This window comes from Chroicocephalus ridibundus, chromosome 1 (genome assembly GCF_963924245.1).
Source record: "Chroicocephalus ridibundus chromosome 1, bChrRid1.1, whole genome shotgun sequence".
Lineage (NCBI taxonomy): Eukaryota > Metazoa > Chordata > Aves > Charadriiformes > Laridae > Chroicocephalus > Chroicocephalus ridibundus.
In genome coordinates this window covers 188,824,313-188,840,661 of record NC_086284.1, presented here as the reverse complement: position 1 = coordinate 188,840,661, position 16,349 = coordinate 188,824,313, and the positions used below count along the sequence as shown (strand labels likewise).

At 38.2% G+C, this 16,349-nt stretch overlaps 1 protein-coding gene across 1 annotated transcript in view; it reads left to right on the top strand.

Annotated features, from left to right (window-relative positions):
- The window catches only part of CNTN1 (contactin 1), a 259,935-nt gene that overhangs the window by 162,021 nt on the left and 81,565 nt on the right, over positions 1 to 16,349 (top strand). Inside the window, exons 4-5 of the mRNA XM_063323139.1 lie at positions 65 to 193; positions 14,520 to 14,649. Coding sequence (XP_063179209.1) covers positions 82 to 193; positions 14,520 to 14,649 — 242 coding nt within the window. The 5' untranslated portion in view covers positions 65 to 81. The remainder of the gene's footprint in view (positions 1 to 64; positions 194 to 14,519; positions 14,650 to 16,349) is intronic.

Sequence of the window (16,349 nt, the reverse complement as noted above, 5' to 3'; positions counted from 1 at the left end):
AATGTGGTATGAGATAAAGCCTTATGTCAGAATTATTCACTCCTTTTTCTTTCTCCCTTATCAGGTATTTTAGCTGTCTGAATGCTGGCGTTGCAAGGCACAATTCCTTTTGAGATAATGCTCGAACAGAAGATAACCATGTGGCTCTTCATCTATCATCTTATTACACCCTGTTTCGTCTTTGGCCTGGCAGGTAAGATGACCTCCCATGTTAATTTATTTAACTAACTGTTTTCAGTTTTATGCATTGCAAGGTCAATTATGGTGTTTGTATGGCTTTAATTGATTTCTGCAGATACGATTAATTACTTTATATGAATAATGAAGCTGTAAGGAAGCATACTTACTACAGTGGAAGCCATAATTCAAAGCTTGAAAAAATAGAGATCTGGACCTTGAATTTGTTTTTGTCTATTGTAATTCAGTATACAGAATTATTTCTTTCTCTAGATTATAAAAAAGGTATCAACCATCTATTTATGCACAAATGATCAGCAGATGATCCGTTAGAAGAATGGAAATATGTCCACAAGAAGAGACACTAAACACAAAATTCTGCAATACAGACACCATGTAGAATTCATAAAATCCTACCAGCACAATATAGTGGTAGTTTTCGTAATACAGTGGGGAAATGCTGCATATACTGACTTTAATTTTAAATTACAAATGGTAAAACTTTTCATAAATAGAGATGGGGCCATAAATATTAAAACTTTCAGGAGTCATATTTCTAACATCTGAAATTACAGAGATATTTGCAACTGAAATTTCGGTTCAGCTCTAAGAGATGGAAGGAGCTCTTTGGAAAGTTAAAATTCAGGATTAAAATCTAGTTCCTATTCCAACTGTTCTGAACAACTTTGAGATTTGCAAAGCCTGTTTCAGACATCCATAACAACTTAAATAAATGCTGTTTTTTAGTTGCTATGATGAATTGGATTGCCAGCATAAGCAGAGGTCTTCTCAAGAAAGAAAATATTTTGCTTATGTACAGACTGCATGAGCTGAGACCTAAGCATATAACAAGTGGAATAATTAAATTGTGAATACACAAAATATTGACTGAGGTTTGAGAAGTTCAAATATTATGTGCTAATGATTTAGCTATTTGCAAGGTAGGTTTTAGATCCCTCCCTGTGTTAAGGGGAAAGTTACTCATATGCATTTCATAGAATGTTCTTGTGTTTCTCTGGGTTCTTTATGTAATTAATGAGTCCCTAATTGAAATGAACTGTTCATAGTCTTGCTTAATTTGGCCATCATTTCAGACATCGCCTTAATGTCATTACCATGAGACCATATTGTTTATATTATTGTGTCCAAAAATCTGCTTAAAACTCTGATGTAAGCTTATTGCCTTTAAGAAATTACTCCATAGTAGCTCACAGGAGTGCTTTTTGGTTTACTGAGAACATTATTTTATTCCGTGAAAGGTTTGAACTCATTTCTTTACACCGTATCTGAGTTTTCTGGAGGATATACCAACACCTAATAAAAATAAAGACCTTTAAAATGTTGTGATTTCATGCTTATGATGTATTTATTATTATTATTATTATTAGGTGTTTTCTTTGTTAAGATATGAGCATTGCCAGTGGCACCAAAATTAAAAATTAAGAGTCATCAATTTAATACTGGGCTTCTCCTGAAAAAAAAAGGCTGTCAGTTACCATCAGTACTGTTACACTTGTGATTTCACTCTGGACATGGTGACATCAAAGAAAATCATCAGCTGCAGTGGCCAAGCAAGTGCTGGACGTTGGTTGTTAAAAAAGTTGAGTCAATTGCTTCAAACAAATGTTCAGTTAATTTCTTGACCGGCAAAACCAGATGATTAATGCTATTACTTGTGTATTGTGCACATTGGAGTTGTGTCCAGAAGCCAGAATTCTTGGCACTAGAATGCACCTCCTGGCAGGTGCCTTAGAATGACATGGGAAAATTGTGTGCTATGAGGGTCACAAGTAAGTGACATAGGAAGAAGAAAGATGGGTACGATGATATCGCATTCAGTTTGAGCGTGCATTGATACATTCATAGCAATATTAATTTGATCTTTTGCTTGACTGTAATTGGCTGTGTTAGGCTATGATTCCTGTAAGAATAATAGGAAGCATTGGTGGGAAGGATTTTGAATGCGACCAGGTTCTAATAGTGCCGTTCCCAGTTCAAAGAAACTTCCTAACTTACCTTGTGGTATAGAATAAATCCAGGGCTTCCTTGTGTTTTTCATCAAAAGCTAACAATAAGACCAACTACTACCTGTAAAGATAAGGCACCATCCTTCAACGTGTAAAATTCGTAGTCTTACACAATCTAGAGGGAGTTCATTATTTCTGGTGTATTATTGCAAGGCTGAGTAGCGCACACACTTTCTGCTCTTGGACGCGCTCTACTTTGCATAAATAATTAAATATCCATTTGAGTTGAGAGAAATTCTGCTTTTGTCAGCTAGGGTTTATGGCACCCATCTGGATTATATAAATCTGATGTTGCAGTCTTTACTCTGCCCCAGCACTTGCATCTTGCTGGAGGGTTTCTCATTTCAAATGAGTGCTAGAGCTGCTGGCAGTTGGTCTTAGCAAATTTTCCTTTTCAGTGTATTTCTTGGCAATGAAAATGTCATGGTAACCAGAACGTAAGTAGCTGCAGTAACCAAGGTGAAATATAAGGGGTTGCTTGGGAGGGTCCACAGTATGGTTAAAAAGTGAGAGATAGATACTGTAGAGAAAGAAAGTGCACAATTGGAATGATCAGGTCAAGTTCTAGGAGGTGTTCTTTCACACACGATACTGTCAAGGGGAATGGTGGCAATGTTAACAGTAATGGAGAATGTGGGAATCGGGGATGGTTTTTGAGTGAAAATCGTAAGTTCTCATTTCAATAACAAGCACCAGAGTGAAGAGATGAGTTAGCTGGGAGCAGATGTTTAAAGCAGAATATTTAAAAAGTTGCTTTAGCACTTTTTAACAAAACATGAGATTTCTTTGGAAGTCTATTTGGCTCACCTTGCCTACTATGATGCTGGACCCACAGTTCTGGGTGGTTCTACCATGCAAATTACCTTCAGGCAAACCGATCCATGACTCTGGGGCCACCAGTCAAGGTTTTTCCAACCCATGGCTCCTAAACAGACCTACTGTGTTAACTGGTTTGGAACCAGGAAACTGATAGCTTCCAGGGTCAGTCTCCTTTGAGATGTCTCACCATATGGTCTGTCTCAAGTTCAAAGATATCAGCCAAAAAACCTGAAAGTATTCAGAATTCATGCATTTGATTGAGCATTGAGAGCTTTCAGATTTACCAGCTAGAAGTATTTAGGAAACAAGGAGATAGGAAGCTGAAAACCTGAAGCTACGCTGACTAGAGATGTTCAGAATTCATCTTGAAAGGGTGACAGGTATTTTGACGCTCTATAAGGTAAGTATTTTTACCCGGTTTTGAATTGATCTTTTTCTTGCTGCAGGAAATTTAAAAAGATTTCTTTTCCCAAACTGAAATACATATTCTTTAAAGATTTGCCTTGGGAAAAAAAACCGCTGACTTTTAGCCAGTTCTGTTTTGTGGTAATCAAAGGCAGAAGTTGAGAATTGTTACGCTGAGTGGCCATTTCCCCTCAGTGGGGAATGTGCACATACTTGACTGCAGGGAAGCAAACATTACACAAATCAGTGCATCGGAAGTTTAGGCTTCTGCAATGAGACACGAGCGGTATTTATTTTCCAGGTAAATTAATGCTTGAAATGTAGTCTTGTGGATATAAATTGATGAAAAAGCCATAAGTAATTTGGTCTTTCACTTACTGATAGAACAGACAGTTATAAAAAAGGTTGCTTTTCAGAGTGCACTTTGAGCAGTGCAAGACAAATGACTCCTCAGGGAACATTGCGATGATTGTCAATCTGCTGCCAAAAAAGTTATTTCATGACTATTACTGGTAATATTTGACTCTTCTCCTCTTTCCCCTGACATCTGGGCTCTCTCCAGCATACTTCTAAATTACCTTTGACTCCCCATTAAATTCATATCCTATTGCTAAGTCTGAATTCTAAACTTTTCTTTCATCTAGTACATCCCATATAAATCGATGAACCAAAGTGTATCTTCACTTGGGATAATAATAACCTTGCACAAAAAGAATTTAGAGTCTTTTTGAGCAACAGGGTGTTTTTGTTTCTTTCTCTAAAAGACTAAATAAAAGTTGCAAAGGCCCTATATTTTATTGTGCTTAATGAATACTTGATTACATTTGGATTTAAGAGGAATCAATAGCAAAAAATGTTACTGCGTTGCTCCAATATTTTATTTCTAATCAAACTGTTCTACTTTTTATGTTGGGATTTCATAGTGCAGAGCCAGGCAGTACCTGAGTTTGGGTCAGATCAGGCCTCAAAAGGCAGCTTGTCATTCTACGATTATTTTGGGTTGCGCAAAATGAGCTAATAGTCCAGGAGTGAAAACGTCAAAAGCACTCCTGCTTTTTAGGGAACCTAATGCCTTGTTTTCAAAAATCACTAGGACAACAAGCTTCAGTGAAAGCTGGTAAAGCAAGAAAGCCAGTAAGACACAGGGCGTCTCAGTGCCGGGCAGTTATTCCGAAGTGTACGTGAGGATGCGATTAGACAGCATGCTGAATTTCTGAGTACATTGCTGGTCTTTCACCTGCACTTGGAAGGCTTTTGTGGGGAGAACGTGCAGAGTAGCTGCTGCACTCTACATTCAGCCCTAATTTGCGGAGCACTGGCTTTCCCATGAGATCAACATGTTTTAGGCTCTTAAGTCACTTTTGAAGTAGCACTTTTGTTTTTAAGGAAGAATCACCTAAATGATTTAAGCATCTGGTAGGCAAATGTGAGTGTTTAAAAGTACTATACTTGATATTGGCTGCATTCCTCTTGGCAGTTTGAGGAGACAAGCAAACCATATCCTGTCATTATTAGGCATCAGTGGAGAAACTTGCTCTGCCAAGGGTTGGAGCTTTTCATACTTGAAACTTGCTGTGAAGGAGAAACTACATAATTAACTACGCTGCTCTTCAAGGACTTCACTGGCACATGTGAAATAGGAGTAATTCTCCTGCTCTTTTTGGTCCAGAAAAGTAGAGGCAGCCTTCCCAAAGACACTCTAACCCTTTCATATAATATGAAGTGGGACTGCTTGAGTGGTTACTTTTTCTGTTTGAGTGCTGACTGGTTCTTGGAAACTGATATCCTTTTAGAGTCTTGCTGGCGTACGCTGGTACCTCTTCTCCATCACGATGACGGAATCTTCTTTATGGACCACGAAATGCTACATCATGAGTTTTGTGGACATGAACACACCACTGCTTCAGCACATAAGCTTCCCATGAATGCCGAGGGCAAGTTTTCCCACTTGATTATGAGAGAAGTAAAACAAAAGCCAACCCTCAAACCTTAAATTATATATATCTTGGATTTTCTCTGGAACAGTAGGTTCAAAAATACATGGTATGAACTAAGGGACAGAATCTACATTATTTAAAGCTTTTTACCACAACATATGGCATCATTCACAATTGCTAAAGAGAGATATGCATTTTCTTGTAAATAAAAAGTGGATGAATATACTTAATACCTATTTTTCTTGCCTGCCATGTCCCTTCTTGGATGCTAGAAGACCATTTCATGCTCCTGCAGAGTGTCTGACATTTGTAAATAAATAATCAAAATGTGTTTTGTGATCATAATGCCCAGAAACCTTGAAGTGCCTTGTTTACCTTTCTGTGAGCCTGTGAGAGATACAAATATCTCTGTAGAGATATTTTGACTCGTTCCCAGACCATCTTGTTTCTGAGCACGAGCTTCTCAGCTACTAGTAGGTCCTCATTTCTGTGACATATTGAAAGCAGTACGAGATCTACTTCTAAATACCAAGTGGTTTCTAGGCTTGCGAAGCTGATGTGGAGCCTGACGACTTAGTGATAGTTAAGATAATGAATGAGTCCATGGGTCCTCTGTTCAGCATCCATTAGCGTTCAAGGTTAATCTAGCCATGTGCTGTGTCAACAGATCTTTGTCCCTCTCTCATGTGAAAATATGTAACAGGATACAACAATGTCCGTTAGATCAATACTGATGAGAGCGATACCAAATGACTGTCTCGAGCAGCCACCTTTGGCAATGATAAATGCCAGGGAAATAGAGAGCTATACAGGAAGTGGGAACAGAAGGAGAAGGCTCATTAGAAAAATAAAGATGCTAATTAAAATAATAATATATCAGGTGCAATAAGAGTGATGGGTTCTTAAGGTTTTCTACCTGGTTTAGCTTCTTTTTGATGTTGACCTTTGGAAAACTTTTCACTGTGATTTGCTGTTGATATTCAGTTCACAATTTGTACTGGTTTTAGAATCCAGTTGCTTCTTATCTAGCAGAGGACTTGAACACATGCTGAACCTTTGTGTCCATAAGTAACTTGTTGATTTGGCTCAACTTCTGTGCTTAAATTTTGTGATAGATTGAGTTCCTGAAAGAATATGAGACATCTCCGATGATCTTAAATCAGTTCTGTCTCGTTATTATTTGCTTTAAGCAAACAGTATCACCATTTTACCCTTCTTAAAAATTAAGTTAAAGGTCTTAATATTTCCAGCAGAAGCTCTTTTAGCCATCCCTTTGTAAAACTTACCATCTTTCATTGGAAATCATTTTTCATTACAGTGGGATTTATCCATCAAAAAACCACTAATAACCTGCAATCAATTATCTTCTAAATGAATTGATTTCTGCACAGACATTCTGAAAGGAAAATTCATACTCTTTTGACTTTTTGTTTTAAAGCAAAATGGTAATTTGTTTATTAAAGTATGCAGTCTGTAGGTCTTGAAGAGCATTCAAATATTTCTTCCTTTATTTTCCTCACTCCCTTCTCATATATGGAGGTTTGGTCTTCTGGTCTTGGAGCTTGGGTGGTTTTTTTTTAATTATGGAATTGAATGCACGTACAGAAGTGTTTGCAGGATTAGGGCTTCAGGATACATCCTCTAGTTTCTGAATATATGGATTCGTAGGCTTATATAGCCCCACATGTTTTACTGCCAGCCCTTCACTGTAGTTCAGTGATACCCATCATCATTTCCTCTATTACTTACTTTTGCATATGGTACCTTACACACTAATGTTTCTCTGTTTGGCATGTGCAAGTTGTTCCTCCTGAGCAGATCACCTTTTAAATGGTGCTAGATCTGGGAGTCCTTCCAGAAGCTTGAGTGCCCTAAGTACTGGTTAAGGGAACGCTTGCTCCATTTTGTTTAATCAGCTGTTTCTGTTATTAAGATTCAATTACTTCTCTATATTTTTGTGTTTTAATTTAAGGATTTAGTGGGATTAAGGACACTTTAGAACAAATAAGGCAAATATACAAATGGACATCCATTAAAAATCTCTTGCAAGTGATTCACAGTATGTGAATCATTTGAGTGAAGTGACTTGATCTTACATTTGACTTCCCGTTAAATCTACTTTCCCAATGAATTGACACATAGTTATATATCCACCATTTCTGATGAATCACTTTAAATGTATAGGATTTTTAAAAAACTGATAAAGCTTTAATAACTTTGTAAATAAGGAATAAGTTAAAATATTATTTTGACTCCTTAGTGAAGAATATTTCACAGCTCCTACATGAAATATAGATTATAACTACTGTATAAGCCAACATGAAAAAGGTGTATCTTGTAAAGAATGTAGAAAATGAAGACGTGCGTGAAATCAGTATATCAAATAAGAAAGTGAGAGTAAATGTTAATTTATGACGTTTTTGCTTATTGTCATACTAGCCATGTGAAGGCAGAATCATGCACAAGTGTCCTGACATGGTTTAGTGACCTGTCTTTGAGAGACATCATTATAAAAGACTAACAGTAAAATTACAGTATACTGTTCCCCTTGGGAATTTTCTGTTTTCTTCCACTTTCCTGTATTCAGGTTAGATAGAGAATCGATTATGCAAAATGTGAGAATGAATATATTGAAAAGTCAGGTAGCAGTCTGTACAAATAATTTAATTAAATAAATGGCAGGAATTAACCATTTCAGGTTCCCAACAAAATAACATCTCAGATTAGGTATAAAGTAACTCCCTGTGTATTTGTGGCAACTGTCCACGAGCAGAAGAAAATAGAAATATTTTAATTAGGGTGGTCGTGAAATGTTAGCTGTGAAGTAATGTGTAATTATTAGTAAACACATCTACCAGTAAACACAGTGGTATCTTTTTTCCCTTTTCCAAATTGTCTGCCATGTGGTACAGGAGTTTGGCTGAAGATTGTCAGCTCTTTCTTTCTTAGCGTGTGTTCCCTGCCTGGGTGACACATAGCGGCCTTACGATTCCCAGCGCTGAAAATAGCAACGCAAGTCAGAGGAGCTGTAGTGCGCTGGGTCTGCTGTGCCGCAGCTCGCTCCTTAAACCTGGTGGGTGTCCTGGAAAACAATGCACCAGCCACCAATTCTCACCTTGTCGGTGCCGATCCAGAAAATTCCTAACTCTCTGAAGCTATTTGAGTGTAGAACTGATAGAAAAAAAAGATCATGAGTGAACCTAGAAAGTGTAATTAAAAATTGGTGGTAGAAAACCAGATTATCTATAAGAAAAGCCTTTAAAAACATTTTTCGGTTCCATGATTTGTCACACATAAAACACTCCTAAAAATACATGCGATATGTGCAATCTGTAGCTGAGAGTGAGTAAGGCAAAAGTAAACAATTAGGTTTTATTTAATTTTCTGTATTTGAAAAAATATGCCCAAGAACTGCTATTTTCTCTAAAGAACTAAAAAAAGTTCACAGTAGTCTTTAATAAACTACATATTTTTAACTTTTCTTTCTGGTTGTGCTCACAGACAGAGCCATTCCCATAATTATAAGCAGCTTTACTTCATGACGTTATCCTTAATCTATAAGTAAAATTGATTTTCAAAATGAATTAGATGCATGTAAGGACCGAATTAGCTGATAATAAAATAAATTGACTTGTCTGAAAGTGATTCGGATGACTGGTGTTGAAACAAGCAAACTAATCCTGCGCTCTCTCAATAGAGGAATTTTTTGCTCAGTACTCTAACCCACTGAAATTGATGTTTTGAGTTCAATATTTTATATTGTCTGTGGTAGTAGCAGGTTGACACAGTTGCTTAATACTATGTAGAATGTAATATTTTTAAAGATTTGCATTGCTCATGATAGCAAGATGAGTGCTTGTGTGCAAATACTCTTGGTGCAATTTTTTCTTCATTATTTCTTACTAATAAGAGGAAACAGCCAAGAGTCCAGTAAAATACCAGAAGATCAAACTCAGATCTAATATGACAACTTTTAGTAAAATTATAAAGTTCAATAAAAAGGTCTACAAGTTTAAGATCTTTAGATATTAAAATTTAGATGTTAAAAAGAAAAATATTCTAATTATAAGCATTGTTAGGCATTGGAATAGATTTGCTAAAATAAATTATGAAGTTTAACTTATTGGAGGGTTTTTAGAATCATTTAAAAAGGATCTTACCTTTTTGAGATGATTCGATGTGGTAGATCTGGTAGGATCTACCGAGATCAGGTAGGGAGAAATATCAGGTAAACAGTCACCCTGAACCTCTTTGTCTCTGTGTTCTTACAATAGTGTTTACCGTGCAAAATTAAGTCATGTGAAAGCTAGTTCATTTTTATAAAATAGATTTATGTAGAAAAGTTGGGTATTTCTTAAATTAAATATATAGAGTGCGCTGAATAAGACTTTTTATTTTGCCTTTTTTTCCCTTCTTCTGATGTCATTTCTCAAGATGAATTGAAAATGACTGCTTCAGGTGGTTTCTGATTGTTATTTTCAGACATCCTTTTGGTATCTTTTCTCTGAATGTGTTGGATATTTTATATTATGATTTCTCACAGGCTTGTGCAGGGACATAGAAGTGTACTAATATAATTTTGTAGCTCATCTACAAGTAGTGGTAAGGCTTTTGAATATGTTTATCTTACTTAGGCAGTGGTTCTTTCAAATGATTCAGTTAATAAGACAACTTTTTTCCACTCAAAAGGAGACCCGTGCTCCTATTCCTCCCTTTGCAACGGCACAGGTCTTCATCAGTGAACAAATTCACCTGATTAAACTAGCAGAAATCTAACCCAGAAAGCTGGAAGGGAATAGATTTCCACTCCCTTTAGCTTCAGCAGCTAGCTAAGAAGTCAGACAAGCATGGAGAGGTGTTGCAGAAACGCCTAGAGAGAGGATTACACTGCCCAGCTGGAGAGTATCTCTTGGAGAAGGGGTGACAGGGCCACCTTCCAGCACCATTGGTTCTTATACAGGTATCCGTGATCTCATCAGCTGTGTAGAGTCTTTCTTGACCTTTGCAAAGACTTCCTAATACATTTTAGCACTATTAAAAAGTCTGAATCTCGTTTGCAGAACTCACTGAAGAATGATTTGAATAATCAGAATTAGATGATAGCTTTTTCTCCGATTAAAAATACAAATCACAAGAAATGTACCCAGAAAATAGGGCAGTAAGGGTGTTTGAGAGGTCATGAAGTCCATCCTCATGGAACCATAGAAGCATAGAATAGTTTGGGTTGGAAGGGACCATTAAAGGTCATCTAGTCCAACCTCCCCTGCAATAAGCAGAGACATCTTCAACTAGATGAGGGTGCTAAGAGCCCCGTCCAACCTGACCTTGAATGTTTCCAGGGATGGGGCATCCACCACCTCTCTGGGCAACCTGTTCCAGTGTTTCACCACCCTCGTTGTAAAACATTTCTTCCTTCTATCTAGTCTAAATCTTCCCTCTTTTAGTTTAAAAGCATTACACCTCTTCCTATCGCAGCAGGCCCTGCTAAAAAGTCTGTCCACATCTTTCCTGTAGGCCCCCTTTAAGTACCAAAAGGCTGCAATAACATCTCCCCTGGAGCCTTCTCTTCTCCAGGCTGAACAGCTCTCTCAGCTTGTCCTCATAGGGGAGGTGTTCCATCCCTCTGATCATTTTTGTGGCCCTCTTCTAGGCCCTCTCCAATAGGTCACTATCTTTCCTGTGTTGAAGGCTCCAGAGGAGGACACAGTACTGCAGGTGAGGTCTGAGGAGAGCGAAGTAGAGGGGCAGAATCACCTCCCTCAACCTGCTGACCACATTTCTTTTGATGCAGCCCAGGATACGGTTGGCTTTCTGTGCTGCGAGTGTATATTGTTGGCTCCTGTCCAGCTTCACCATCCACCAGTACCCCTAAGTCCTTCTCAACAGGTCTACTCTCAATTCCTTCATCCTTCTGCCTGTATTGATACCGGGGGTTGCCACGACCCAGGTGTAGGATCCTGCACTTGGCCTTGTTGAACCTCTTGAGGTTCACATGGGCCCACTTCTTGAGCTTGTCTGGGTCCCTCTGTATGGCATCCTATCCCTCAGGTATGTCAACCGCACCACTCAGCTTGGTGTTGTCCACAAACTTACTGGGAGTGCACTCGGTCCCTCTGTCTATGTCATTGATGAAGATAGTGAACATTACTGGTCCCAGTATGGACCCCTGAGTGACACCACTTGTCACTGATTTCCATCTGGACATTGAGCCGTTGACCCCTACCCTCTGGATGTCACCATCCAACCAATTCCTCATCCCCCAAACAGTCCACCCATCAAATCCATACCTCTCCAATTTAGAGAGAAGGATGCTGTGAGGGACCATGTCAAAGGCCTTACGGAAGTCCAGATAGATGACATCCATCGCTCTTCCCTTGTCCACTCATATAGTCACTCCATCATAGAAGGCCACTAGGTTGGTCAGGCAGGAATTGCCCTTGATGAAGCCATGCTGGCTGTCTCGAGTCACCTCCCTGTCCTCCATGTGCCTTAGCATAGCTTCTAGGAGGATCTGTTCCATGATCTTCCCAGGCACAGAGGTGATGTCTAAAGCAGCACTAGAACAGATGAAATGTGCTTTTCTTCTCATCCACAGTTTATTGAAAACATCCATTTCCTTTTTCCTTTCCCTACTTCTACTCCTCCCCTTTTTCTTGTAGGTACAACTTCAATCAACCGATCTTTTTCCTTGTACTCTTAGTTTGCCCTTCCTCACTCGCCAAACTTAGTCACACAGGCACGGTACTTCACTTGAAGTGTGAACATTTCTTGCTGATCTTTTCACAGACCCTTTTGCTTCCCTTTTCTCCCTCATGCTGTTTATGTATCAATGGTCCGCACTCAGCTTACAACTGAGAATGAAAGGCTTGTTGGTTGCCACACCTGACACGTGCATCTTTTTCTGCTCGGCCAGAGATCTGAAACCAGATTCGTAATAGATTGCAGCAGAAGTGCCATTATAAAGCATATTTGATAGGTGTGAGAAACAGGCATTCACTCAGTATAATTAATAGTGCTGGCAGCATTAAAAATGCATGCCATGAAATGCCTAAGTGGTCTGTAACATCATTTGAGTCTTAAGGTGGAAAGAGTCAGCTGCATACGATATGGCTGTCTACTGCTAGAGGCCGTTGTTCTTCTGTATTCATATTTAAGAACTGTACAGGAGGTGCCATCATGTTTGTGGCTCAGTCATTCCGGGCTCTAAGCAAATACGTGATTCTTGCCTTTTCAAGAAGTCTGAAATTACTTCTTTATATCCAGCAATATGTAGATTTTTACATAGTGTTGTGCTTTAACGTATCAAAGCAAGCAGACCATTTTTCAAAAGCTCTGCTTTTTTTTTTTCTAGTTGCTTTTCTTTGTTTCTTTGAAAGACTTTTCTTCTCATTACGTGAATTAGTTTTTAAAAATGAAGTTGCTTGACCATGCGTGTCGCGGCATACCAGTGCCTTCTGGGCCTGCTACTTTCCCAAAGGAAACAGTGATTTTCTCCCCAAACTTGAACTGGAAAGGGAACTTACTTTTTATCTGTAACCAGTTTTCTGCTAATGCTGTAATTCAGTGTCTATCTATTAATAGGGAACAATAAAAAAGATGTCTGCGGAAGTATTGTTTTATGTATATATGATATTTTAATACTGACATAATTTACGATCTTTAGTTATATAGATAGATCCTTTGTTCTCTTTTAGGTTTTATAAAACCTGCCTAATTTAGTCTAAAATGTGTTGTAACCAAAGGCAAGAATTTTAAGGGGATGAGTACAAAATCATAATTTGATTTAAGGACATTCATCTGTTACATTGGCAGTTTATCTCTTGATCTGTGAAGATTTTTTAAATGTAGCATTAGAGGACATGAGGTGGATTTTTATAGGCAGCACAGATACTATCGCAAAGTGTTAGGACATTTCCATCCTTCACCATTGCTTTTGGAAATTTTTAAGCTGAAGAGAATCAGCTATGTCTAAAGATCATATTAGGAAAACTATGTTTGTTTCCCTTGTATTACAAGATTCCTGCAGTCATTTTCCCAGATCTCTGGCATCTCTAGGATTTGGAGCAAGGCTCTGAACTTGAATGGAAAGTGAACCTGGTAGCAGTCATGTACTACTTTACTTTTCCCATGAATTTGCTTACAATTATCCACACTGTTAGTTCAGTCTCAATAGAGTCCTGTGTTGTCTAAAAATTTTATCTATACGGAGCATGCACCATCTTACAGTGCCATCCTATACCTAGAGTGCACATTTGCTGTTTTCACAGAAAAAAGTAGTTGCATCCTGGATTTGCTGAGCCGAATTTTCCCATCGCATTCCACCTTTGCTCCTATTGTTGCTTTTACGGACCCCAAGGAGCAGTCTTGTATGCGTGGGGGAGCTAAAGGAGAAGGGGATGGAGCAGGGGTGGGCAGAGCCTGTAACCTTGACAACAGCATCAGCAAATGGAAGATAAAGATTAAAAAAAATAGTTTGTTGTCAAACCCGTTTGACGTTTATTCGCCTTTAAGTGCTTGACTTTACAAACTTAAATTATTTTCGATGTGTGGCTTTTTTCTTAATTTTATTTGGGAGGAGAGAGTTAACATATACATGTACTTAAGCGTGAAAGTAAGGACAAAATATGTTCTGGAAACAATGTATGTCTCAGCTGTGATCTCCAACATTAGTTTTTCTTTGTCTGATGCAATGAAGATTCTTTCCAAATGCATAAAACAATTAGAGCTGATTAGGTCATAAGGTAAGAAACACTTAATATTTGGATAGTTGTTTTGCATCTGGGCCTGTTCAATGAGAATTGTTGGCCTCTGTGGAATAAGTTGGTCTCACTACATGCCTAAAGGGCATATCTTCAGTTCATTATTACCTCCATCCAATAATTGATGATGTCGGTGGAGAAGGCAGAGAAGGTAGTTTTACAGGAAAGTGGTTGAATTTTTTTTCTCAGAGGGCAGGAAAGAAGCAGGAGTCAGTAAAGGAAAGCCAGCACTTCTGTTATCCATCCTGCCCTCAGTTTGTTGATGCATATAACGTTTGATTTTGCGGGGCTCACTATTTATCCTTCACGTTTTGAATGTGAAAGGTGTGATGTAAATTGATCTTCAGTTTGCCTACTAATCAAGACATGATTCATTTCAAACTCTTATTTTCCAGAGGAAGGAAACAAAGGTTATGGACCTGTTTTTGAGGAGCAACCCATTGATACCATCTACCCAGAAGAATCTTCAGATGGACAAGTTTCAATGAACTGCAGGGCTCGAGCAATTCCTTTTCCTACTTACAGGTAACTCGCTTGTTTTGGTTTTCAAGTCTTACATATTTTATTCAGTGAGCGTTTGAGGTTGTGGTATTAAATGATTGACTGTCTTAAGAGGTTGATACAAAGTCTTCAAGGAAGGAAAAAATGGGGAGATTTTCAATTTTTGAGTAAAAATCAACCTTTATTCAACTTGCCAAAATGTCTAAACAGTGCTGAAAGTAGTACATTCCATTTGTGTTAAATGTTTTAAGCGTTTGAAAGGAATACTGATCCAGATGCAAAAGAAAAAAAAAGTGACCTTTAAAAAATCATTAAGAGGATATCTTTCTAGCTTAGGCTAAGGATGACTGAGGTTCAAGTCCTTGTTCTTGATTCAGAACATTCAGAAAGAAGGACTGGCTGTTGAACCTGGAAATTCTACATCCTATGTTGCTTTTGCATCCACCACATTGTAGAGGGACGCTCATGAATGTGTCAGCTATGCTACTGAAGACATGAAAAACATTCTTCTGGGAAAATGTTTCAACACGTGTGAAGAAATTCACACATGACCTCTTTCACAATAACTGCATTGTTATTAGCAGGGCAGTTCTGCATCATTGTGAGATATCGGGGCATCCATATGAGTTTGTCGGCTATTATCTGCTCATTATGTACAGAGAAATGTACTTAAGATTGTCACTGTTTAAAACCATGCCTAATTTACAACATAGTCATGGGCAGAAAACTGCTGTCATACTAAGGGACAGACGCAATTTCTTGCCAGCAAGAGAGATCCATTTCATGAAATTATCCTGTGATCCTATGGTCTGCTCCTGATACTCACTTACGTGTGTTCCTAGGCTCTGGCTTCTAAGACAGAAAAAGCAGTTGAGTCTGCTGGCCATTCTTTTAAATGTTACTATATTGTGGTATTCTTCCATCAAAACAGCTTAACTGATCTTCATTGCCCCCTTTTTTTTTTTTTAATATGCTTATAGGTTATCTACATATACAGAACCGCCTGTGATTGAAGGATTTGAGAGGAAACTAGAATACCCTTTTTGAATATGATTCCTGGCTCTAGTATCTTTAACAGTTTTCCTACATGGCATTTCACTGTTACACTTGTTTGCTCTCCCCATGCTTGGAAAGGACTGGAAGCGTGGAGAGATGAGATACACTTAGATTCGGTACCCTTCTGATATGCTTACCCATCACTTCCAGTCTGTCCAGAGTCTCCCCCACTCTGTCTGCAAGACTATATAAATATACCATCTATAGAGTGATTACAGGCTCTACATAAATTTTAGCATTCTTCTTTATGTGTCATGGGCTCTGCAAAATCTGAACTAGTGAAGTCGCTCAGGAAGAATTGCCTCACACCTCCAGAGCTCTTCTATCTAGGAACAAATCTGACAATTACTGCTGATAGATGATGTGATGATAATTGCAATACAGAATAAGGCCACTTTCCTTATTTCCTGAAGTCATTATTTTAGTCTACCTCAATATATTGTCTTAATTTCTTAGCCCTCCACCAGTTCATGAGCCAAAATTCTCCTGTTTCAGGGGCAGATAAGTCCTTCCTGACACTTTAGTTTTTTCTGACCATTCACCTTCTTAGTCTTCTTGTAGAATTTCTTCATTTTCACTGTTTATTAAACATTCATCCGATCTTCCTTCTGTGTTTGATGGTCCGTCACCTTAAAGTTCAAATACTCATCGCAGTTTCTAGGAATCTG